The sequence below is a fragment of the Delphinapterus leucas genome, chromosome 17 (assembly GCF_059928025.1).
Source record: "Delphinapterus leucas isolate spDelLeu-1000000601 "Yukka" chromosome 17, BTC_Dleu_Yukka2, whole genome shotgun sequence".
NCBI classification, from domain to species: Eukaryota; Metazoa; Chordata; class Mammalia; order Artiodactyla; family Monodontidae; genus Delphinapterus; species Delphinapterus leucas.
The window spans coordinates 35,108,912-35,132,057 of NC_143145.1; the positions used below are offsets into that span (position 1 = coordinate 35,108,912).

A 23,146-nucleotide genomic window follows, 5' to 3' on the forward strand; every position below is an offset into this window, starting at 1 on the left:
GCCTCACACACCTTTGTCACTGATTGGCCGGCGGAAGGCTCCGCCCCCACCCCCGCCCGCGGCGCGGGGCAGGCGGAGCGGCTACCTGAATGGGGAGGGGGCAGACGGCGCGGAGCGCGGCGGTGGCGGGAGCGGCGTCGAGTGTCTCCGGGCGCCCGTCTGTGGCCAGGCAGCCAAGCAGCCTAGCAGCCAGTCAGCTCGCCGCCGGCGGCCAGGCAGCCAGCCATGCTCAACTTCGGCGCTTCTCTCCAGCAGGCTGCAGTAAGTGACCTGGGGATGCCCCTGCCCTACTCTGCCTCGCTGAGTCTGAGGGGCCCCCGGGGGCGCGAACCCCGAGCCCCTGACATTAGCCTCGCCTGAGGACTGAGGCTGCAGCGGAGTCGTGGGAGAGGAAGGGGCTTCCTGCCTGCAGACTGGGCATTAGTGAGGGCGTGTGCGTCGCGGAGGGGCGCAGGAGAAGCAGGCGGGTAGCTAGAGACGAAAGGAGAGAGGGTCTTGCTCAAGGTGTAATGAGGGGAAGGGGCAGCTCCGCTGGGAGACTTGAAGCAGGTGAGGGAGAGGATGACTGGAGGGGCGGGAAGAGTGAGGAGGGGGCTGCTGCCCTGTCAGTGAGAATAGGAGGTGTGGAAGAAGGGGGACAAGGGGCCACCCTGCACCTGGCGCCGGGGACAAATGCCTCCGTCTGGATAAGGAATGCGACCCAGGGTGGGACGGGGCTGCCCAGAAGCTTTTGAGGGGCGGGGTGTCCGCTGGAGAGGAGAGGGGGCTCCCCATCTCGGGCTCTGAAAGGAGGCTTGCAGGACGGGGCTGCTCAGCAGATAGCGGGGGCTGGGGGAGGGGCGCCCGGCGTGGGTGCGGGGGATGGCACGTGGGCCCGGGACTGCCGAGGGGGACCGGGGAGTTGCCCCCCCTAATACGGCTGGAGGAGACTCCCCATCTCGGGAGCGGGCAGGTGGCCGACTTCTGAGGACGCCTTGGAGGGGGAGGGAGCCGCCTCGGCGACAGGAGATGGGAGGGTGGGAAGCGGGAACCAGCAGCGGGGCGGGGAAGGTGGGCGGGGGGAACCGGGCTGCGAGACGCGGGGGCAGCGTGTCGGGGCGGGAGCCGCAGGCCGTGGAGCCGAGCGTCTGGAGCGGGGCCTGTTGGGGCTGCACGTCTGGGAACTCGTGGAGACGCGCGGCTGGCGGGGGCCGGTGCTGCCGGAAACCGCGGGGAGGGGACGCGCATCTTCGGGGACAGTCAGGGTGGTCTGAGGTCCCGCGGGAGGCGTAGGCGGGAAGCGCCGAGGGCTCGGCCGGGTCCCCGGGGGCTGCAGCCGGAGGAGGGCGGGGGCCGGGTTTCCGCGGCGACCCGGCTCCTCCTCCGGCAGCTGAGGCGGAGGCTGGGGGTGGGCCGGGAGCGGATGCGCCCGGGGAGCTTCTCGTCCCTGAGTGACCCAGCCCCGACCTCCGCCAGGGGCGGGAGTGAGGCCCGGCCCCGCTGTCGGTTCCTAAGGGAACGGCGGCTCGCGGGGAGCTGGAAGGGGCGGGCGCTCCTGGAGCCCAGCGCCCGCGGCTCCGCCCCTCCCCGCGGGCTCGGGCGCGCACTGCCGGGCGGTTGGCGGCGGCGCCCGCGGCCCCTCCCCCGGGCCGTCGCGAGGGCGGGGGCCCGCGGGCTCAGGAAGTAGGTGAAAGGTGACGGCGCGGCAATTCCCAGTTCAGGTTTCCTGCGCCGCCCGGAGCAGCCGCTGATCACGCTTTGTTCACATGCCTCGCCCCCTCCTTCTTCTCCTACGCGCCCCCGCCCTTCGCGCCCAGCCAATCCCAGCCCGGGCCGCCCGGCCTGCTGGCCAATGGCGGGGGCAGGGACGCGGGGACGTGCGAGCGGCGAGGAATGTTCCCAGTGACTCACCCGCGAGCCTCATTGAGACTAGGGCGGCCCCATCCGTCTGTCCCAGCCAGCGAGGATCTCCCCCGCCGTCCGCCCCCGCCCCTCGTCTGCCTTCCCCTCCCGCGCCTCCGCCCGCGCTTCCTTTTCCTGCCTCTCTCGCGGCCCACTCCCTTTCCTCCCCTCCCGACTTTTCCCTGCCCTTCCCAGCTCACACTGTTCTTCCCTGCTGCCTGCCTTTTCTCTTTTTTCCTTTGCATTGGCGTCTTGAGGCTTTTACACAACATGCGTTGTCCGTTGCAGCTTACATAAAGGGCCCGCGATTATGCAATTGCATTGTTCGCGATGTTTCAAGAGCGATGGCTTCTTAAGGCTTCAGTACGAAGGGTTTATGCGTTTTTTTCAGCAAGTGTTGAGATTAATACCTTGCCACGTAAAGACAATTCTTCTGTGTGTTTACACAATCGCTACTTTGACCAACGAATGGGATCACATTGGTGGAAAATTGGAGAGATGGAGGGTAGTAACTTTTAGTGCAGTTTAAGGAACTTTAATATGAAGCATTAAGTACCTGATAGAAGGAGTTGTTCAAATAAATATAAAGCATGTGCTGTTATTTTTGTCAAGGAGCAGTTCTTTAAAAAAATTAAAATAAGATTCTATTTTGACTATTGAACTACAATCAGAGTTCTCGCAAATTTAAGTCGCATATTAAATTTTTTGATTATCTCTTTCTTGTGCTATTGCATTAGCTGGTCATAGTTACGCATAGCAAACCATTGTGTTAAGTATAAGATCCAGTGAATGAGAACACAAACATGAAGAAGTTGAAATTATTCTTTCCAAAGGTCACACCCAAATCAACAGACCACAGCTCTGTCCACTATACTTTGCCTTTTTAAAAGAAAGTTTTGGCCCTTTATTTTTTTCTGGTAGGAACTCATACCTGAAAAGATCTCATACCATATCTGTAGTATTTCTTTTAATGATTTTTTAAAAATATTTATTTATTTGGCTGCCCCGGTCTTAGTTGCCGCACGCAGGATCTTTAGTTGAGGCATGCATGTGGGATCTAGTTCCCTGACCAGAGATCAAACCGGGCCCCCTGCATTGGGAGCCTGTTGCCTTAGCCACTGGACCACCAGGTCCCCATACCTGTAGTATTGAAAGAAGATGACTTTTTTGCAGAGCCTTCCCTCAGTTATTTTGTCTGACTCCTGTTGCAGTTGACTACTCTGGAAAGAATATAAAATGTTTTTTTTTTTTCTAAGCCAAGCAGTTCTTTTTTGGATTACAAGTACATTGGTACCTTTGGCCTTGGTCCTCATAATGGCAATAAGTTCCTCTTTACTTTGCAAGGGTATCAGTGTTCAGGCCTAAGTGTGAGAGGAAGAATGAGGAAGACTTTTATCAGTATTACTATCAGAGTAGGGATGAGAAAAATTATTTCAAGTTTTATTTTGAAAAATTGTGCAGATAGTAAAAAGAATTGCACATTGCTCTGCGTGTCATGTGGATGACAATATGCTTATAGCATTTAATTTTTTGTATTTATAGGAGGAAAGAATGGAAATGATTTCTGAAAGATCAAAAGAGAGTATGTATTCCTGGAACAAAACTGCAGAGAAAAGTGACTTTGAAGCCGTAGAAGCACTTATGTCAATGAGCTGCAGTTGGAAGTCTGATTTTAAGAAATACATTGAAAGCAGACCCGTTACTCCAGTGTCTGATATGTCAGAGGAAGAGAATCTGCTTCCTGGTACACCTGATTTTCATACAGTCCCAGCATTTGTAAGTATTGTTGCTTTAAAGATGAGTGTAAGTGAGAATTTCTTATAATTTATATGATGAACTCTACTCTTCTTCACGCTGTTGCCTGTATTTCTCTGCTCTAGTGTTTGACTCCACCTTACAGTCCCTCTGACTTTGAACCCTCTCAAGTGTCAAATCTGATGGCACCAGCGCCATCTACTGGACACTTCAAATCGTCAGATACTGCCAAGCCTCACATTGCTGCTGCACCTTTCAAAGAGGAGAAGAGCCCAGTACCTGCCCCCAAACTCCCCAAGGCTCAGGCAACAAGTGTGATTCGTCATACAGCTGATGCCCAGCTGTGTAACCACCGATCTTGCCCAGTGAAAGCAGCCAGCATCCTTAACTATCAGGACAATTCTTTTCGAAGAAGAACCCACCTAAATGCTGAGACTGCAAGAAAAAACATACCTTGTGCAGCTGTGTCACCAAACAGATCCAAACGTGAGAGAGACACAGTGGCAGGTGTTGAAGAGAAAGCAAGTGCTGCACTTTATGACTTTTCTGTGCCTTCCTCAGAGACAGTAATCTGTAGATCTCAGCCGGTCCCCATGTCCTCACAACAAAAGTCGGTCTTAGTCTCTCCACCTGCAGTATCAACAGGGGGGGTGCCACCTATGCCCGTCATCTGCCAGATGGTTCCCCTCCCTGCAAACAACCCAGTTGTGACAACAGTTGTCCCCAGCACTCCACCCAGTCAGCCGCCAGCCGTCTGCCCACCTGTTGTATTCATGGGCACTCAGGTGCCCAAAGGCGCCGTCATGTTTGTTGTACCCCAGCCCGTTGTTCAGAACCCCAAGCCTCCAGTGGTGAGCCCAAATGGCACCAGACTCTCTCCCATTGCCCCTGCTCCAGGATTTTCTCCTTCAGCAGCAAAAGTCACTCCTCAGATTGACTCATCAAGGATAAGAAGTCACATCTGTAGCCATCCAGGATGTGGCAAGACGTACTTTAAAAGTTCTCATCTGAAGGCCCACATGAGAACGCATACAGGTACCAACCATTTCTTATTTCATATTTAAGTCTTAGAAATTTGGATGAAGGTTTTTTGGCAATGATCACACATGTAAACCAGGCATGTTAAGGAAGAACTTGCCTTATTAGCCAATTCAGTGGATGGTATTTACCAGTGCAAGTTCTTCTAAAAGATTTCGTCAAGGTGTTTTTGTTTTAATTTCTCAAATGATGATTCTTTAAATGTCTAATAAAGTATCTTAAATATGATTTAATATGTAACTTACAGCGACTTAATAAATGCATAATAATAATAATATGACTTTTATTGTTTCAGGAGAAAAACCTTTTAGCTGTAGCTGGAAAGGTTGTGAAAGGAGGTTTGCTCGTTCAGATGAACTGTCCAGACACCGACGAACCCACACAGGTGAGAAGAAATTCGCCTGTCCCATGTGTGACCGGCGGTTCATGAGGAGCGACCATTTGACCAAACATGCCCGGCGCCATCTGTCAGCCAAGAAGCTACCAAACTGGCAGATGGAAGTGAGCAAGTTAAATGACATTACCCTACCTCCAACCCCTGCTCCCACACAGTGACAGACGGATGGTAAAGAATCAGACTAACTTTGGTCACAGCCAGAAGCCAGTGGTGATATAAAAATGCTTCCACTGCAAGTCTGTGGCCCTCCAGTGCGGGCTGCAAGCAGAAGCCCCACGGCCTGGGGAGAAGGCCCAGCCTGGGTTAGATGGTAAGAAGTGCTACAGCCACAGGCAGCTCAAAGAGTGGCAGGACTCATTTCTTACCACGTAAGAGAGATGAGAAAGTGTATTCCTTTCAATATTTTTTGAAGGTTTCAGGTGAGGTCAGCCCAACCACAGGTAGCACAGATTTTGAATTTGTGTGCACAATTTGTTACTTTACTTTCACCATTTATACTTGAGACCAACTTTTCAATGTGATTCTTCAAAAGCACTGGTTTCAAGAGTGTAGAGACTGGAAGTAAACATTACGGTACAGAGATGGAGATGTAAAATTGATTTGTGTTATCGCGAATATTATTATCCTTTCCTAGAGTTATCTTGTTTACTATTCTTAGTCTTTCCATTCAACTTCGTGGACATAGTTGTTAAATATATCTAGAACTAGCATTTTTACACTAGTTGCTGACGTTTGGAATTGAGCAACTGTATATTGCTGAAGAGGTCCCAAAGAATTGGAATCCTCATTAATTTAATTGCTTTGAAGTGTAGCTTCAGGGTTTTTTTTGCGTTTTTGTTTTAAAAGTTTAACAAATGACTATAACTAGGCATTTTATTACGCTTTGAACCTTAGTTGGCTGCAGTTCCCTGTGTAGATTTGAAAATTGTATACCAATGTGTTTTCCGTAGATTCTAAAATACACTGCACTTTGTTTCAAAAAAAAATTGAAGATGAAAACACATATTGTAAAGAAGGGATATTAAGAATTTTAGATAACTCCTTCAAAAAGATGGCTTAGGACATCAGTAAAGTACCCTTATGTTATGAGGATATAACATGTGCTTTATTGAATTAGAAAGTGAGTGAACATTATTCACAAGTGGACAAATGTCCTGTTAATTTATAGGAGTTTTTATTGGGGGGGGGGAATGTGGAAGTAGATAGGTAGAAAAATAATTAGGACATTCACTTTTGTTAACAGTATTTCTGTTATATTCTGTTTTGTATAGTGGATGATATATACAGTGGTAAAACAAAAGTCAGTTGTTTAAAATATATAGTGAAAAATGTCATTATGTCTTTCCATTTAACATTTTTCTCTATATTGGGTGTAGATTTCTGCCATCAAAACTTTGGACCCTTGGAAAACAAAAAAGAATTTTCTTTTAATAAAAAAAATCCTTGTGATTTACAATTTGCACAATATTTCTTTTGTTGTACTTTATATCTTGTTTACAATAAAGAATTTCCTTTGGTATATATATAATTGGTTGGTTGTATTTGTTGAAAACCATTCTCACTCTGACCTTGACATTGATCACTGTGGTGCTCTCCAAAGACTTATGGTCTGAATTTCTCGAAGGGCCTCATTCAAATTTAGAACTGCAGGAGTATATATTTAACATGAGTAATCAATTTAGACAGTATGCAAAGCAAGGCCAGGGAATTCCTTGGTGGTCCAGTGGTTAGGACTTGGCACTCTCATTGCCAGGGGCCCAGGTTCGATCCCTGGTCCAGGAACTAATATCCTGCAAGCCATGTGGCACAGCCAAAAATAATAATAATAAAATAAAATCTAATTAAAATACACACACACACAAAGCAAGGCCAGATATCTACCATTTTAAAACATTTTTGTATGTTTTGATGATGTGGGGTTGAAATATAGTTCTGGCTCCCAGCAAAACCTTAAGTAGCACTGAGTTAAAGGGAACACCACATGAGTAATTACAGTAATGACTGCTGTGAAATGAAAAGAAGCCTGACCTGTTAAAGAGTAAATTACTTCTAGAAGTTAGATTAACTCAGACCATTCAGTGATACCTTAAATGCAATAAACATACTAGTACTTCAGCTGCATGAAAGCTAATCCACCTCTGAAGAGAAATACTTGCCAGTCACTTGCCAGTAGAACTAGGAGCTGTAAATGCTACTTAGTGTATGGCATATAATTTTGGAGATTAGTATTTTAATTTGCTCTGAGATTACCTTGTCATGAGAGAACATCTTCAACGGTGCCCAGCTGTTGAGTGCCATGGTGAGGGGCAGTGTGCTCGCTTGGCACCAGCTGTAGGACAGGCATCCTGAGCCATCCATGTACCTGCTGATCCTTTTCTTGGAAACTTACACCACCTAAGCACAGCACAGCTGCTGGAGGGGACCTTGCCATTCTGTAGTTTCTGTGTTGGGACCTGGACCATCCTAACCCCTAGAGTTCCTCATGGTGGCAGGTCTTCAGAAGTGGGAATGAAGGAAGGTGGCTGAAGTAATCTCTGCCTGTTCCAAAGCCCAGTCCCTTGTAATGACAAAGCCAGTGGAACTGTGCCACCCATTGCTGTGTTCTTCCCAGTCCTAGTTGACACCTGACACTTTTCCTTAGAAATATTGTAAATCTTTTGAATAGAGTATTATATATGAGTTGAATGTTGATGCAGGCTCTGATCTTGATGCAAAAGTTGTCCCCCAAACAAGTACATTTGTAGCATGTTATGATAATGTGGTTTTAGTGTAGCTTTAGCATGTCAGTTTTGGTTGTTTCTTGTCTGATTTATATATTAAGTTGAACAATATGGAATTGCTGATATTCAGCTCTCTTAACAGTTAATTCTTCTTAGATAATTGTAGACTTAGAGAAAGTTGCAAAAATAGTTACCATATACCCTTCATCTAGCTTCCCCTTTAGATATCTTCCATAGCCATAGAACATTTAAGAAAATGAAGAAATTAACTTCAGTACAATATTACTAGCTAAAGTACAGACCTTATTTGGGTTTCACTGGTTTTTCTACTCATGTCTCCTTGCTATTACGGGACCTAATCCAGGGTCTCAAATTGCATTTAGTTGTCAATCTCCGCAGTCTCCTCCAATCTGTGGTTATGCGTCAGTCTTCTCTCATCTCTTTGGAAGAGTACTTGTCAGTTATTTCTGCCCCTCAGTTTGGGTTTGTCTGATGTTTTTTCATGATTAGATTGAGGTTATGCATTAATTGGGAAGATACCACAGAGTGGTAATGTCCTCAGTGCGTGATATCAAGGAATATGGGATGTCATTCTGTATTATGGGAGATGTTAACTTGCATCACATGGCTAAGGTGGTGATATCTGCTGGAATTTTCCACTGTAAATTGACTCTTTCTTGCTTTATTAAATATTTGGATGGAGATACTTTAAGACTACACAAATAACCTATGTCAACTTTTTCCCACTCATTTTAGTATCCTTAAGTGGATCTTGCCTGAGGCAGTTATTACTGTGATATACTAATGGTGATTTCCTATTTCCTCCATTATTTATTCATTGGAATTTTCTATAAGAAAGAGTTGTTACTTCTCTCCCATTTATTTATTTATTCCGTTTTTTATGTCAGTATGGACTCATGGACATTTATGTCATTATTTGGGTTATAATACAATACTATTCTTATTTCGTGACTCAACTATTCCAACTTTAGCCCTTATTAGCTCCTTCAATATTCAACCATTTTTGATTGACAAAGATGGAAATTTCATACAGTTCAACCTCTCATTTCTCCCCGGAATGAGAGCCATTTGGTATTAGTAAGCAGACTTTTAAAACGTTGTCTCTACCTGCATTGCTACTACCCTGTCTAATCCACCCTCTCCTGCTTGGACAACTGCAGCAGCCCCTAAACTGGTCTCTCTGCCTCGGGTCTTGTCTCCCCACCATCCTCTCTCCTTACCACAGAGTCTTTTGAAAATGCAGATCTGACCATGTCACTTCCCTGTTTAAAATGCTTCAGACCCTTCCCAATGCTCTCAAGGCTGTCAGAGAGAAATAGAATGTGAGCCACATAGGGAATTTGAAATTTTCTAGGAGCTACATCAGAAAATAAAAACAGAAAAAAGCAATTTAAATGTTTTTATTTAACCCATAATATTATCATTTCAGCATATAATCAATATAAAACTGTTAATGAGATACATCACATCTTTTTTTTGTACTAATCTTTGAAATCCAGTATATATCCTATGCTTATAGCACCTCTCAATTGGGACTCACCACATTTCAGGTGTGGCCAGTGGCTGCTGAAGTGTCCCAAGCAGACCTAGAAGACCCTGCACCATTCAGCTGCTCCCAATCTCCCAACCCACCCCCACCTTATTCTCTACATCCTGTCCAAGCTCTGAGCTGTCACATATGCTGTTTTGACTGCTGGAAATGTTTCCCTGCCCTTTTACCTTGACATTTCTGCTATCATAATAATCATTACCCTTTACTGAAATTGCTTAATGTCTGTAAAACTCCCCAAGGATAAGAACCCTGTGGATCTTGCTCACTGCTGTATCTTCTGGAGATGTCCAACTGACTTCCCCCCCGCCCAGTGGAAGGAATAAAACTAAATAGGGCCAGATAAATGAGGTTGTTTTAAGCTTCCCCTGCCAGTTGGCATCCTAATCTTGACAGAGATTTAGAAATTCATGGTTCTCTACTCAATGGATGCCAACAATCCCAGTTTGAACTTGATTGACCAGCTTGGCAGTGGGATGCTAAAAGGGGGGGGAGTACCCCAAAATATAAGAAAGTGACACCTTATCTTTCTTTGATTTCTTTGAAATAATTTAATTTTTAATCCTAAGTTTAGCCACTAGTCAGTGGAGGCACTGCTTGGGTTGGGAAAAAATGAGATTCAAGGAAGAAAATGAAAAGCTAAGAAATAACATGAAGTGTAGGGTAGGCTAGGGTAGAAGCAGTTTTCTATTTCTATGATTAGATTATCTGGACCTTGAATATCAGTTTCCAAAAGGCATCCTTCTAGTTTGAACAGATAAGTATTGAGTGTTTTTTGTTTTGTTCTGTTTTAAATATATATATATATACATTTATTTTATTTATTTATTTATTTATGCATGCTGCACCAGGTCTTAGTTGCTGCACGTGGACTCCTAGGTGTGGCGTGCATGCGGGATCTAGTTCCCCGACCAGGGATCAAACCCAGGCCCCCTGCATTGGAAGAGTGGAGTCTTACCCACTGGACCACCAGGAAAGTCCCAGTATTGTTTACTGGGGAATTCCCTGGTGATTCAGTGGTTAGGACTCTGAGCTTCCACTGCAGGGGGCCCGGGTTCAACCCCTGGTCGGGCAACTAAGATCCTGCATGCCTGGCAGTGCGGCCACGCACACACAAAATAAAGTATTGAGTGTTTATTACCCAGGGACAAAGTAAAACAGTGTGGCCTTGGGAAAGGAAACTTCTGGGGTCAAGGAGCCTGTGCACTGAACTGACTAATGAGCTAAACAATTTGACTATTTCATGGTTCAGTTTCATTATCTATAAAATGGGGATTATAATGCTTATCTGACTTGCTTCCCAAGGTAGAATTAGATCTGAAAACTGAGAAAAACAAGCAAACAAATGCTAGGTGGACCACTGCAATACCAGTGATGGGGATTGCACTATCACGCTGAGATCAGTCATTGACAGAAAAGGCCCCTAGAGGTGGGGCTAGCAATCTGATGTCAGTTAGAAATGGTCATAATGTGGTTCCTGTTAGGGAGCAAACGTTCACAAAATTGTTTACAGTTCTGGAGGCTAGAGGTCCGAGATCAACGTGTTGGCAGGGTTGATTTCTTCTGAGGTCCCGCTCCTTGGCTGGTAGATGGCCCCCTTCTCCTTGTGTCTTCACATGGTCTTCCCTCTATGTCTGTCTGTGTCCTAATCTTCTTTCCTTTTAAGGACACCAGTCAGATTAGGGCCCACTCCAATGACCTCATTTAACCTTAATTAACTCTAAAGTTTCTGTTTTCAAGTACAGTCACATTCTGAGGAGGTACTGGGAATTAGGACTTCAATGTATGAATTTTGAAGCGATACAATAATATTGCCTATGTGTTATATATATATACAAATAGTATTGCCCATAATATTGGTCAACATATGTCAGTCTATATTGGTCCATCTTAATACACTTATAGCAGTATTTTCTAAACTAGTCTTAAGTTTCTATTTCTAGTATCTGGTAAATTTCCTATGAGAGCTAAATACTTTTAAGGCCTACCGCATGTCACACAGTGCAGTGACATCATGCCCAGTGCAGTGTGTGATTCCTAGCCATTCAGGAGACATATTTTTCAATTGTGCACTCAGGTATTTCTTAGTCATGGAATACACTTTATCCTAAAGAAAGTTTTCCTTCATTACATACCTGAAAGCATTCTTTTTGACAATGGACATAGATCAGATTCAGAATCCTCTCTCTGATCCCAACAATAATGTGAACAGAATAGGCATCATGATGGTCTTTTGTTATCCATGTTTAGATTTGTTCAATTTGATTTTTTCTAAGGGATTATATATTCTCATCTCCAATTTAAATTTAGTTCAACCAGGAAAATTTAGTCAAGGCTGTAGTCAGCCTTGCTGGTTGTGGATATAACCTAGCCATGAGGCCTCCTATGCTATTCATCACCTCCATTCTATTCGTTGTCAGTGTGGTTCAAATCACAATGGTTTTCAAACAGAAAGGGAATCTGGTCCCCATCTCTGTAGTTCATCCAATAGTTCAGGCTCTCTGCTTTTCAGACACACGGTAGCATTGGACTTCTCCCTTGTGGCAGGGTGGGGTCCAGCCTGCTCAATGGCTTGGAATGGAAATGACATGTGTCACTTCTGGTCCAGAGTATTTAACTGACAGTGTTCAGCCCTCTAGAGCTCTCTTTCCCTCTACTGTGGGGACCGGCAATATTTCAGCTAGTCAACCTTAGCTCTGGAAAGAGTATGACAAGGAGCATGAGTAAGAACTAAACCTCTGTAGTTTTAAGACATTGTGATTTGGGGGATTGTTTGTTGCTGCGGCATAACCTTGACTTATAAAGGTATACTGGCTGTACTATCACTTTTGTTTCCTGAGACTGCTTTGCTCCAAGTGAATTTATTCACCTCCCTCCAGGGGCCACTTCTATATGTCATGTTAAGGGGGTTGACCTTAAAGGACCAAAAGACCTGAGACACTTCTTCCCCCATAACAATGAGTGTCTTATATTTGCATAACTAAGAGCCGCCAAGTCCCAGGTCCTGGATCCTGAACAAGGAGGCATTGCTGCACGGTGCTTGGTGGTGTCTACGTTGTCTACCTGGACAGAGTAGCAAACCCCTCAGCCCTCTCCCTTCACATACCACCATCATCCTGGTTGCACTGGTGGAAAACAGGCAAAGGTGATGAGCCACTGTGATGATGCTGTCTTAGATAACTCACTAGACCTTCTGGAAGTAATTCCTTAATTTTGAGATTCACAAGTGTTTAATGGGGGTAAACTACTCCTTTCACCTGAAGCATCATGTGTGTAGGAAGGAAGGCTGAGGCTAGAATCCTCTGGGAGATGCTGAAGGAATCAGGGAAGGGTGGGCAGGTATCTCCCAGCATTTTGTCCTTAACGGCTCTAAGGACTAGGAAAGAAAGAGCATGGGGCTGGCAACAGCTGCCTTATGCCTGGTTTTGATGGTGAGGATATCACAAATGCTCAAAGGGTAAAATGTTGATCTCCTTCCCTAAATATTTTCAGAAGGCAGTGTGGTATGGTGGTTAAAAGCATAAGCTCTGGACTGTTAGTTTTCAGATCCTAATTCCACCATTTACTGGCTATGTGGTTTAAAGAAAGTTAGGATTAAGTATGGGGATGAAATGAATTGGCATATATAAAGCACCAGGAATGCCTGGCACATCGTGAACATGACATTTAAGTGTTTATGAGAGCGATGATATCTGCATTTCAAATGCCCCAGCCACAAGGATCCTGTCTGGGTATAAGATTAACCTATTTGGGAATTCTGCCTTAAGGGGCCAAAAAGGGGGTTCTAATGAAGGACGTCATAGGCAGTTTTTGGAGTGACACCTGTGCTGTTTGATCATAAAGACTTCAAGGTTTGACAAGACAGCTGAGTCCCTGACTATCGCATACGATGAGCTAAACCTAGCCGACTTCTTCTCCCTAGGCCTGTGGGTTGGGTAAAGAGGTCTTTGACCATTTTTTCTGAACATGAATGTTTTGGATGGTTTGGGTTTGTTTTCAGGCTTTCTTTGGCAACTGCGAAGTAAATCCCTTTCAGCGGGTGTCAGGGTGGCCATGCTCAAGCCACCCTGCGTCTCTTGGCCAGTGTTGTAGGCACTCTGGGCGGCCTCCGCAGCAACCGCCAGTCACTGCGGGAGAGACGTGGTGTGAGAACTTGGCCCTGGCCCTGGATCCTCTCTTCCGGTTTGGCTGGTCTAACACTGAATCTGCCCCGTGGCCATGTGTGGGATAGGTTTAACAGGCAGGAACTGCTTCAGGTCAGACTGGTCCTAGGAGGCTCAGCCCAGCGCCCCCCCCCCCCCACCACCACCCCGGCTAAACTACCAGAGGGATCCCAGGCCAGCTAGACGATCAGGGTGAGCCTTAAGGTATCAATTCCTTTTGCCTCTGCTTGGAAAAGTTACAAACAAGCTATTCTGATTCTAGGTTCAAATCATGGCTTTCCCCCCTTACCAGATCTTGGGCATACTGTTTAACTTCTCTGAGCCACAATTTTCTCACATGTAAAATGAGCATGATACTAATACTTACCTCAAACCAACTTGTTTTAAGGATGTTTGACACAGGAGGTGCTGGAGAAAAGTTAGTTAGCATTATTATCTTAACTCCCACCTCCCTCCCCATCGCAATAGCCTCCTGTCAATGCCTGTTTCTGCTCGCATTACTTCTCTTGTCTAGAAATATCTCTTTCCTCTCCACTGAACATAGACCATCTTGTTCACTTTTAAAGGTCATTTCAGGGCAGGAAAGGGGAAGGGCCCATCCCAGAACTACTTGGGATTAGTCTGTATTTGTTTGCCAGGGCTGCTGTAACAAAGTACCATAGACTGGGTGGCTGAAACAACAGAAATGTATTGTCTCACAGTTCTGGAGACCAGATGTCTGAGGTCAAGGTGTTGGCAGGATTGGTTCCTAACGAAGGCTGTGAAGGAGAATCAGTTCCAGGCCTCTCCCCTCGCTTCTGGTGGTTTGCTGGCCATCTTTGCCGTTCCTTGGGTTATAGAAGCATCTCCCCATTTCTGCCTTCATCATCACATGGCATTCTCCCTGTGTGTGTGTCTCTGTGTCCAAATTTCCCCCTTTTATAAGTATATCAGTCATAGTGGAATAGGGCCTACCGGAATGACCTATCTTAACTATTACCTCCCCGACAACCCTATTTCCAAATAAGGTCACGTTCACAAGTCCTAGGGGTTAGGACATGTGAACTGGGTTTGTGTGGGAGAGGATTACAATTCAACCCAGAACAGGGTCCAATTACTAAACCTGGGTTTCCTCCCCAGGATTCCCACTGCCAGCCTCTGGGCGCTGGGGACCCCGCCTTCTTTCCTCTCCTGCACGTCCCGCACCCCTCTCTCCCTGCTCGTTTTGGTCTGACCACTGCCTGGGACTCCTGGTCTTTGCTGTCTCCTGAGACAGACTCAAAGGACCAGCTTTCCATGCAATTGACTAGTGAGCAGCTGATGGATGCCCACATAAGGAAAGACCTGAGCCCATGGAGAGGTCAGGGATCCAAGGAAGGCTGCTGGATCCCTGCATTCCTGACCTCCAGGCTCTCTTCCCCGGGGAGGAGGTAACATATAGGGAGGGTGTGCCGGCCACCCTGGAAACCATACTTTCTTTAACCTTAAGATTCTTTTGGAAGAGTCCAGGGTCTCAAACCCAAATGTCTACACGAAGAGTTGGGCAGATCCTGTAAAGGAAACAAGTCCCATGTATAGGAAATGAGCAGAGATGGCCAAGGTGCTAATGTTGCTGTGTGGGAAGACAATTTTGTGGAATAGTTTTTGGGTTTTTTTTTTACATTTTTTAATCGAAATGTTTCTTGAGATAATTATAGATTCACATACAATTATAGGAAATAATACAAAGAGATTCCTCATGTACTTTGCCCAGTATTCTAATTTTTCAAAGAAGCAGGAAATCTAGACCTTTTATACATTTTTTTATTGTGGTAAAATATACATAAAATTTTACCATTTAACCATTTTAAGTATACAATTCAGTGGCATTAAGTACACTCACAATGCGATATAATATCATCACTCTCCATGGAAATCTAGATTTCTGTATCCAATGTCCTGATTTTTAACTTTTGACATCTAATTCACAGGACCATAAACCCTTTATGTTGGCTGGTTGCCAGTTTGGAACTTCTAAGCCCATTAAGTGATGATGTGCTATTTTGTCTTGGGATGGTCGAGGTTGTGGGATTGCTGGGAAAGACAGGCCCCCAAACTGGAGTTTTGATGCTTGAGGCCAATGGGCCAAAGTTTCTAAGGTGTGGGGGGGGATGTCCCCTTGGAGGAACTGGGACCCTCCAGGAGCGACTGCCGAGTTCGCTGACCAGCACTCAGCATAGGCATCACATAGACGGCTCATCTGTTTTCGTCCGAACTAAGTGCGTGCCAAGGTTTCTTGCACAGAATGAGTGAAGGGAGCCTCCAAAAGCATTGACTTCAGGCTTTTCCCCACCTCAGTAAGAAGCTTGATAGATTGGATTTGATTGATAAAACGTGACCTCCTGGGACTTCCCTGGTGGTCCAGTGGTTAAGACTTCGCCTTCCAATGCAGGGGGAGTGAGTTCGATCCCTGGTCAGGGAGCTAAGATCCCACATGCCTCGTGGCCAAAAAACCAAAACATAAAACAGAAGCAATACTGCAACAAATTCAATAAAGACTTTAAAAAAAAGACTAAAAAAAAAAGAGACCTCCTGGCATGCTTAGTATCCTGGAGTGGTTTGTGGCAGTTACCAGTGAGATCTGTTACTGGTTTTCCTGTCCCATGCTCCTGACTCCAGCCCCGTGTCCACTCCCAGGGTAGTCCCTGGGGGCCGTTTGAACCCCTGTCCTCCTTGTTTATTTCCAGGAACCGGGCTCATCAAAGTCCCCTTCTGCTTTTGATCTGCCTGGAGAAAAGGCCCTGAAGACCTGCTACCCTGGGGATGGACTGCCTTAGGAGCAGAAGTTGAGGTGTGGACGCTGCTGGCACACACTGTCTGAAGGCCCAGCCAGGCGGCGGGAGAGGGTTCCTCCCAGAGGGTGTCAGAGGATGGAGGGGAGCCAGCGGAGCAGCCGAGGCAGAGCAGAGGTAGGAATGAGGCCTGTAAGGCCTGCAGAGAGGGCAGCAGAAGGTCGGGAAAGGTTGATGGGGCCAGAGTCTGAGCCTCGCCCAGGGGAAGGAGTTGGAATTTGAGGAATTCTGGGTTTCTGTTGGGTGGATTTTTGTCCCCATTTGGTTCATTCTGACCCCTCCTCTAGTTGGACCATGGGCAGCTTGGATGTCACCCGTTCTTTTTTTTTTTAAGATGTTGCGGGTAGGAGTTTATTACTTTATTTATTTATTTTTGCTGTGTTGTGTCTTCGTTTCTGTGCGAGGGCTTTCTCTAGTTGTGGCAAGCGGGGGCCACTCTTCATCGCGGTGCGCGGGCCTCTCACTATCGCGGCCTCTCTTGTTGTGGAGCACAGGCTCCAGACGCGCAGGCTCAGTAGTTGTGGCTCACGGGCCTAGTTGCTCCGCGGCATGTGGGATCCTCCCAGACCAGGGCTCGAACCGGTGTCCCCTGCATTAGCAGGCAGATTCTCAACCACTGCCCCACCAGGGAAGCCCCACCACCCGTTCTTAAGATGCTTACCTGGAGCCCCATCCTTTCCATTACATTTTCTCAGGCTTCTCTGCCCTCCCGGCCAGTCTCTCTATTTCCTCATGGTCCACTGTCCTAAGTTTCTCAGGCCCTAGCTAAATCCTGTCCTGACCTGTTGTCACGTTGACCCATAACCCATTGTCACCTTCTCTGGGAACTGTCACCTCTCTGGGCAGGGACAGTATCTGCTGCTATTTTTGTCTCACTCCCTGGGCAGATCTTTGGGCTGGGCCAATAGGAATGGACTCAACCCAGTGAACTACCCAGGATTCTCCCTCGACTTCCCTGCAGGAATGGAGGGATTTATTGCTGGCACAAATGACCCTCCAAGACTTCTCTGGACCACAGGCTCCCAAGAACATTCTCAGAGCCAGAAAAAAGAAGGAAGGAAAGGAAGTAAAATGGATAGCGGGCTGGGGGTGGGGGGAGCCCCACACCTGGATTCCAGGGAAACGTCACTGGGCTGAAACCCCTCCACATTAGCTGGTAGGCAGTGCCCCTGGCTGGCACCCCTGCCCACAGGTGGGTGCCTACATTCATGGAGCACAAACTGAGGATGACGTAGCCTTATCTGTGTGGTTGCAGTAACCTTTTTCTGACAGCAGAGGGGGCACTTCAATCCTTACCTGTGAGCTCTGTCTTCACCGGCGAATTCTATGGCAGCAGAACGCTGCATCCAGCCCGCTGTCTAGGGAGCCCATTGGAAACCAGACATCCACATAACGTCCTGGCTTTTAGGGTCGGACAGGGGCGGGGACACGTGTGTGTGTAAGAGAGAGAGACTGAAACATGTTACGTGATGAGCATTAATATCGAATTTTACTTTCCTTTGGCTACACACAAGTGTTTATTGTGGCCTTACTCTGTGCAGTCACCGTCCCCAGGGATAATATTCTAAAACGCAGATCTTAAAACCCACTACTAAGAGTCACCCCACTGTCCACAGGGCGGGGCCCAAACGTCTCATGGCATCCAGGGCATTTCACAATCTGACCTTAGCCTCCTGTTCCAGAATCATCCACCACCACAGCTCCCACGATCCACAGAGGCCAGGGGCAGAGTGTCCACAGAATGCATTCCCGCCTCCAAGGAGCTCAGTGCTGGGATGGGCAGGGGCCTTGTCACACCACCACAGATCAAGTCTACCTGGCCAGGCTCCCTAGAGAAGGCCACTTATACTGTGCATGGTGACAAGAGCTGAGGCAGCTGGAGCCCTGGGCAGTGGAGCCCAGCCTGCCTCTCGGATACTCCAGCTCCGGGCCCATCCTCCCTGGCTTCATGCTTCCTCTCCTGTCCTCCGGACCAGCCTGCTGCCACTTTCCCTGCCCAGCCCCACAGCGGGTAAGGGGTTTCCTCTTGGAGTGGAGGACGCCTCTCAGCCACATGTTGTGTGCTTCCACCCAGGAGCGGCAGAAATGGGGAACTCGCCCTGGGTTTACGTATCCTTCCTGCTTCAGGCCTCTACTGGTGCAACCAGGAGAGACAAGCGCTGATGGGGGTACCCGCAAGGTGCTGGCAGAGTGCAGGCTGGGCCCCTGGCCCCCAGGTTTGTTTTGTTTATCTGGAGGGAGAGGGTCTGATTCTCAGCTTCCCAGTTCTGACAACAGGACTTATCCGCGTGTTCAGTGAGTGACTAGAATGATAAATTCCGCAGGACCACCGTGCAGACTAGCATGTCCGTTTATTGCTTTATGCGTGGTGGTGATGGTGGCGATGGACGGAGGGTATTGAAGATCGCTTTGACCAGCCGCTGTAACAGTTAAATCCAGAAAACAGAGGTTTACCACAGTTAACATGGCCTCTGCCCCACAGGTGTTCCTGCCCCTTCTTAGCAGTGATTTAGGAATCTAGGCTCTTTCCATCTTGAGGCTCCTTTGGCCTCAGCAAGATGACCCGAGCAATTGTCTTCACGCCAGCCAGCCTGACGGGGAAAGAGCAGGAAAGTTGTACGTGGGAGGAGCTTATCCTAGAGCTGCTGTAACAAATTACCACAACATGGGCGGCTTAAAAGAAGAAAAATGTGTTCTCTCACGGTTCTGGAGACCTGAAATCCAAAATCAGGGTGTCAGCAGAGTTGATTCCTTCCGGAAGCTCTGCAGAAAAATCTTTTCCATGCCCCTCTCCTAGTTTTGGGGGGCGTCTACCAATCCTTAGCATTCCTTGACTTACAGAGGCATCACTTCAATCTCTGCCTGTGTTTACACGCCCTTCTCCCCTGTGTGTCTGTCTTCTCCTGTGCTGTCTTACAAGGATACTTGTCATTAGATTTAGGACTCACTCTGATCCAGGAGGATCTCATCTCAAGATCCTTGCCTTAATTACATCTGTAAAGATGTTTCTTTCAAATAAGGTCACTGTGACATAAGAACTAAATATTTGGTCTCTGCCCCCAGTTCCTGACACAGAGCTCCTAACTCTCTAGGAATTTCCTGGGTGACAGGAGCATCGTTTGTTCTAATGAGGTGACTCTTGTTGGGCAACTGGATGATTCCGAATGGGGGCTGGTCACCAGAAAGTCCAAGTCATGATTAGAAGCTTGGAGTTTTCAGTCCCATCCCCATTCCTCTGGGCAGGGGAGAGGGACTGGAGATGAGGTGATAATGGATCATGCCTACATGATGAAGTCTCCATCAAAATCCCTAAAATACAGGGTTTGGAGAGCTTCCGGGTTGGTGAACACATCCACGTGCTGGGAGGGTGTTGCACTCCAACCCCGTGGGGGCAAAAGCTCCTGCACTTGGGACCGTCCAGACCTCAACCTATGTACCACTTCATCTGGCTGTTCACCTGTATCCTTTATTATATCCTTTACAGTAAACCAGTAGATATAAGTAGGTCCTATGAGCCATTCCAACAAATATTCGAAGCTGAGGAGAGGGTCATGGGAACCCCTGATTCATAGCTGGTTGGTCAGCAGTACAGGTGACAACCTGGGACTTGCAATTGGTATCTGAAGTGGGGGACAGTATTGGGGGACTGAGCCCTTAAGCTGTGGCGTCTGTGCTCATTCCAGGTAGTTAGTATTAGAATTGAGTTAACTTAGAGGACACCCAGTTGGTGTCCACTGAGAACTGGAGAATTTGTTGGTTTGGGAACCACCATCCCACACACGTTTGGTATCAAAAGTATTCTGTGGGCATAGAAAAAGTTTTCGTTTAATTACATTCTGAGGTTCTGGGTGGACATGAATTCTGGGGGACACTGCATTCCACTACAGGGACATACCTGGGTATGGTGCCCTTCTCGTGCCCACTTTCCAGAAAGTAGTCACATGGCCTAATTACGCTGGAAAATGTCATCTTGTTGTGCCCAGGATGACTAGAAAACTGGTTTGGGGAAGAGCTACCAGTTTCTGCCACGTGGGGGAGGGTCCTTGTCCAGGACCAGGAAGCTCAGGCTTCCAGGGGGAGGAACGACTCTCCCTTCGGCAGAACCGGATATATACTTACTAATCCTTCTAGGTCCCACCGCACCTGCCATGGCCTTGCAAGCCCAGCTTCTGCTCCCAGAACTTGCCAGGCTCTGGGAAGAATCTGGGCTGCAGAGATGGTCCATGGGGGCTCTTAAGAAGTGCTGCCCCCTGGGGTTCCAGGAGGGAGGAAGGGTGAATGGTGTAATGGGGTGGAGCAGAGAGAGGTGAGTGCCCTGGGAGACTTTGAGAGAGAAATATCCCTTACCCCCGCCCCTACCCTCTCTCCCTGCAACTGACCCATTGATGCCTTAGGATTTCAGTGTCTTTGGGGAGAAGATGCCTCTGCTTCGTTATCGTGTCTCCAAAACTATGCAAAACCAGCTCTTTATCCTCTTTATCCTTTGCCAGGATTTTTTAAAGAAATGTTGTTCTTGGCTCACTTGGTTTTCAGTTCCCTAAACAGCACTTCTGAGCTGTCCAAGCTTTTTAAAAGTGTTCTTAAGCTGAGACTAAACCCTACTTTTCTGGAAAAGCTACCTTGACTTCAGAGGAGATATTCTTTTCTCCCCATTCCTTTTTTTCTACTGCCCTCTTAACAATCCTTGTTCTCAAAGACGTTTGTGTTTTATTTTTTGCTTTCTGTCAAGACAAACTTCCCCCTGCCCACCCCTTCCCCCTGCCAAAAAAACCTTTCCTAGAACATAGGTGTTTCAAACCCATGCCAGTGTTTTGTAGTTGGTATACACGGGTTAAACTACATAGAAATCCCCCCAAGAGCCAGAGGTAAGCAACAACTTTACTTATTTGATTGGATGCCCTTCAAGTTTAGGAACATCCCATTTTTATTACCCAGCAGATAAGACAGAGCCCTGAATGGCTGTGGCTGTGATTAGATAACTTCTGATGTTTTCATTTCCCTTGCTGATCTGCTGCTTCTAGGTTAAATTCATTTTGTTGCCTGTCCATTTTTAAAGAAAGACTGACAGAGTCACTCTAACAGATCAGGGGTCTGAGCTCAGAGTAGGTCAAAAGTAGTCACATGTAGGGAGATGGATAAAAATAGAAGGAGGGTTGGCAAGTACAGCCAGGACACCTGTGTTCATCACACATACTGATAAAGGCCAGAATCTCCTCATTTATCTCTGGTGGGAAGTTCTGATGGTTTCACAGGATCAAACTCAAACCACATCAAAACCAGGTGATTTCCTCTGAGCATTCCATAAAAGGAAGCATCTGTCCATGGTAGGAGTGGCTGTTGAATCCTGGGCAGTTTTCAATGGTCTGATGAGAAGAGCTTGCCTAGAATGGAACCAAATGTCTGCTCACTCACGTGTTACTGTGTGAAAACACTCAGACATCAAACCTATACCATTCCTGTGCGTGCTCAGTCTCATGTTTATTCTTCCAGACACAATCCCAGCATTATTTATTGGAAGCAGGAGCTGATGGGGTCCAGTGAGCTTCCCAGCAGGAGACAAGCGCTTTCCTAGAGCTTCTAAATATTTCTTTAAAATAGTTGCTCTGAGGTTTGTGAGGTGTTTTTTCATTGTACTTAAAAGACTTCCTGTTTCTCTCCAGGTCTCTGGTAGCAACATGGTATTTTGCTTGAACCCTTGGTTTGTCTTAAGGAGATCCTGCTTTTACAGGTTTGGATTAAAAAGTGTCTTGTATCATAGGGTTTCTTGATACGCATGTGGACTTCTGACTTTAAAATACCACATTCCAGTTAGTAGGAAGCAGAGATATTATGTTTCCAGAGAAGTTTTATGTAGTATTCCAGGAAATAGAGGCTTTAATTCTTCCCATCACCAGATGATTGGAGTCCACCATAATGAGTGAAAACCTCTAGATTACACTGACTCTAAGGAATAATCACAGAGAAAAAAATAGATCAATGGTGGAATATTTATTCTCATCTGCATCTGAATCTTTTGGAATCAAACTGAATGTATGGTTTGCACCATGCGTTTCTCTGTCTTCTCTTCACAAGTTCCCTGAAAGAGAACACTCTGGGCCTCCATGGTCACCTTTATTCACATAAAGAAAGGATTTTTCCATTTGGAAGTAAACATGTTGGAGGTGAGTAGTTAATATTGTTTATATTTGTTTCCACTGCAGGGGGCACAGGTTCAATCCCTGGTAAGAAAGAAAGAAAGAGAGAGAGAGAGAGAGAGAGAGAGAGAGAGGCAGAGAGGGAGAGAGGGAGAGAGGGAGGGAGGGAGGGAGGGAGGGAGGAAGGAAGGAAGGAAGGAGGAAGGAAGGAAGGAAGGAAGAAGGAAGGGGCATCATAAACAGAACTGACAGGAGTCACAGGTACTTGTTATTAATAATAAAGTATCAACACCTGCCAATGATTTGCAATACTTGCAGTGATATTAATAAATCAGAGCAGATAACATCCTTGCATTCTCTAGAATTCTCTGGAGTTTTAAGCTGCTTTCCTTAGTAGGAGAGAAAGAGGTGGTTTTACTTCTAGCCTTCCCAGCACTATTTTTACCTTTTAAACACTATGTACACATACGTGAGGTGACATGATCTCTTAAGTGTGCCTCCTCAGGACAAAAAGGCAGAGAATGGTGGGTTTGTGTTGGAGCTTAGTAAATCCAGGAGGCCCTTAATGTTTGATTTCTCCAAACACTGTCTCTCAGGTACCTCTTGAGTGTTCTTCTTGGAGTTTTCCAGGGATTGTTTACATGTATCTAGACCTCTATCTGGCTGGGGCCCCGTGGG

General features: G+C 46.7%; 1 protein-coding gene and 1 non-coding gene across 2 annotated transcripts; both read left to right on the top strand.

The window, feature by feature from the left end:
- Window positions 1-84: 84 nt before the first annotated feature.
- On the top strand, window positions 85-6,599 carry KLF10 (KLF transcription factor 10). The gene is made up of 4 exons (XM_022584664.3): window positions 85-261; window positions 3,424-3,657; window positions 3,762-4,671; window positions 4,970-6,599. The coding sequence occupies exons 1-4, from the start codon at window positions 226-228 to the stop codon at window positions 5,227-5,229; spliced, it is 1,440 nt and encodes a 479-aa protein (XP_022440372.1). The 5' UTR covers window positions 85-225; the 3' UTR covers window positions 5,230-6,599.
- Window positions 6,600-6,780: 181 nt separating this feature from the next.
- On the top strand, window positions 6,781-6,853 carry TRNAE-CUC (transfer RNA glutamic acid (anticodon CUC)). Its single transcript has one exon. It is a non-coding gene; the product is annotated as a tRNA-Glu (tRNA).
- Window positions 6,854-23,146: the final 16,293 nt, after the last annotated feature.

Bases quoted from the DNA above. Each gene is read 5' to 3' on its own strand.
- KLF10 (XM_022584664.3), top strand. From the start codon at position 226: ATGCTCAACTTCGGCGCTTCTCTCCAGCAGGCTGCA. The intron at 262-3,423 runs GTAAGTGACCTG...TTGTATTTATAG, and splicing joins CTTCTCTCCAGCAGGCTGCA to GAGGAAAGAATGGAAATGAT. The intron at 3,658-3,761 runs GTAAGTATTGTT...TCTCTGCTCTAG, and splicing joins TTCATACAGTCCCAGCATTT to TGTTTGACTCCACCTTACAG.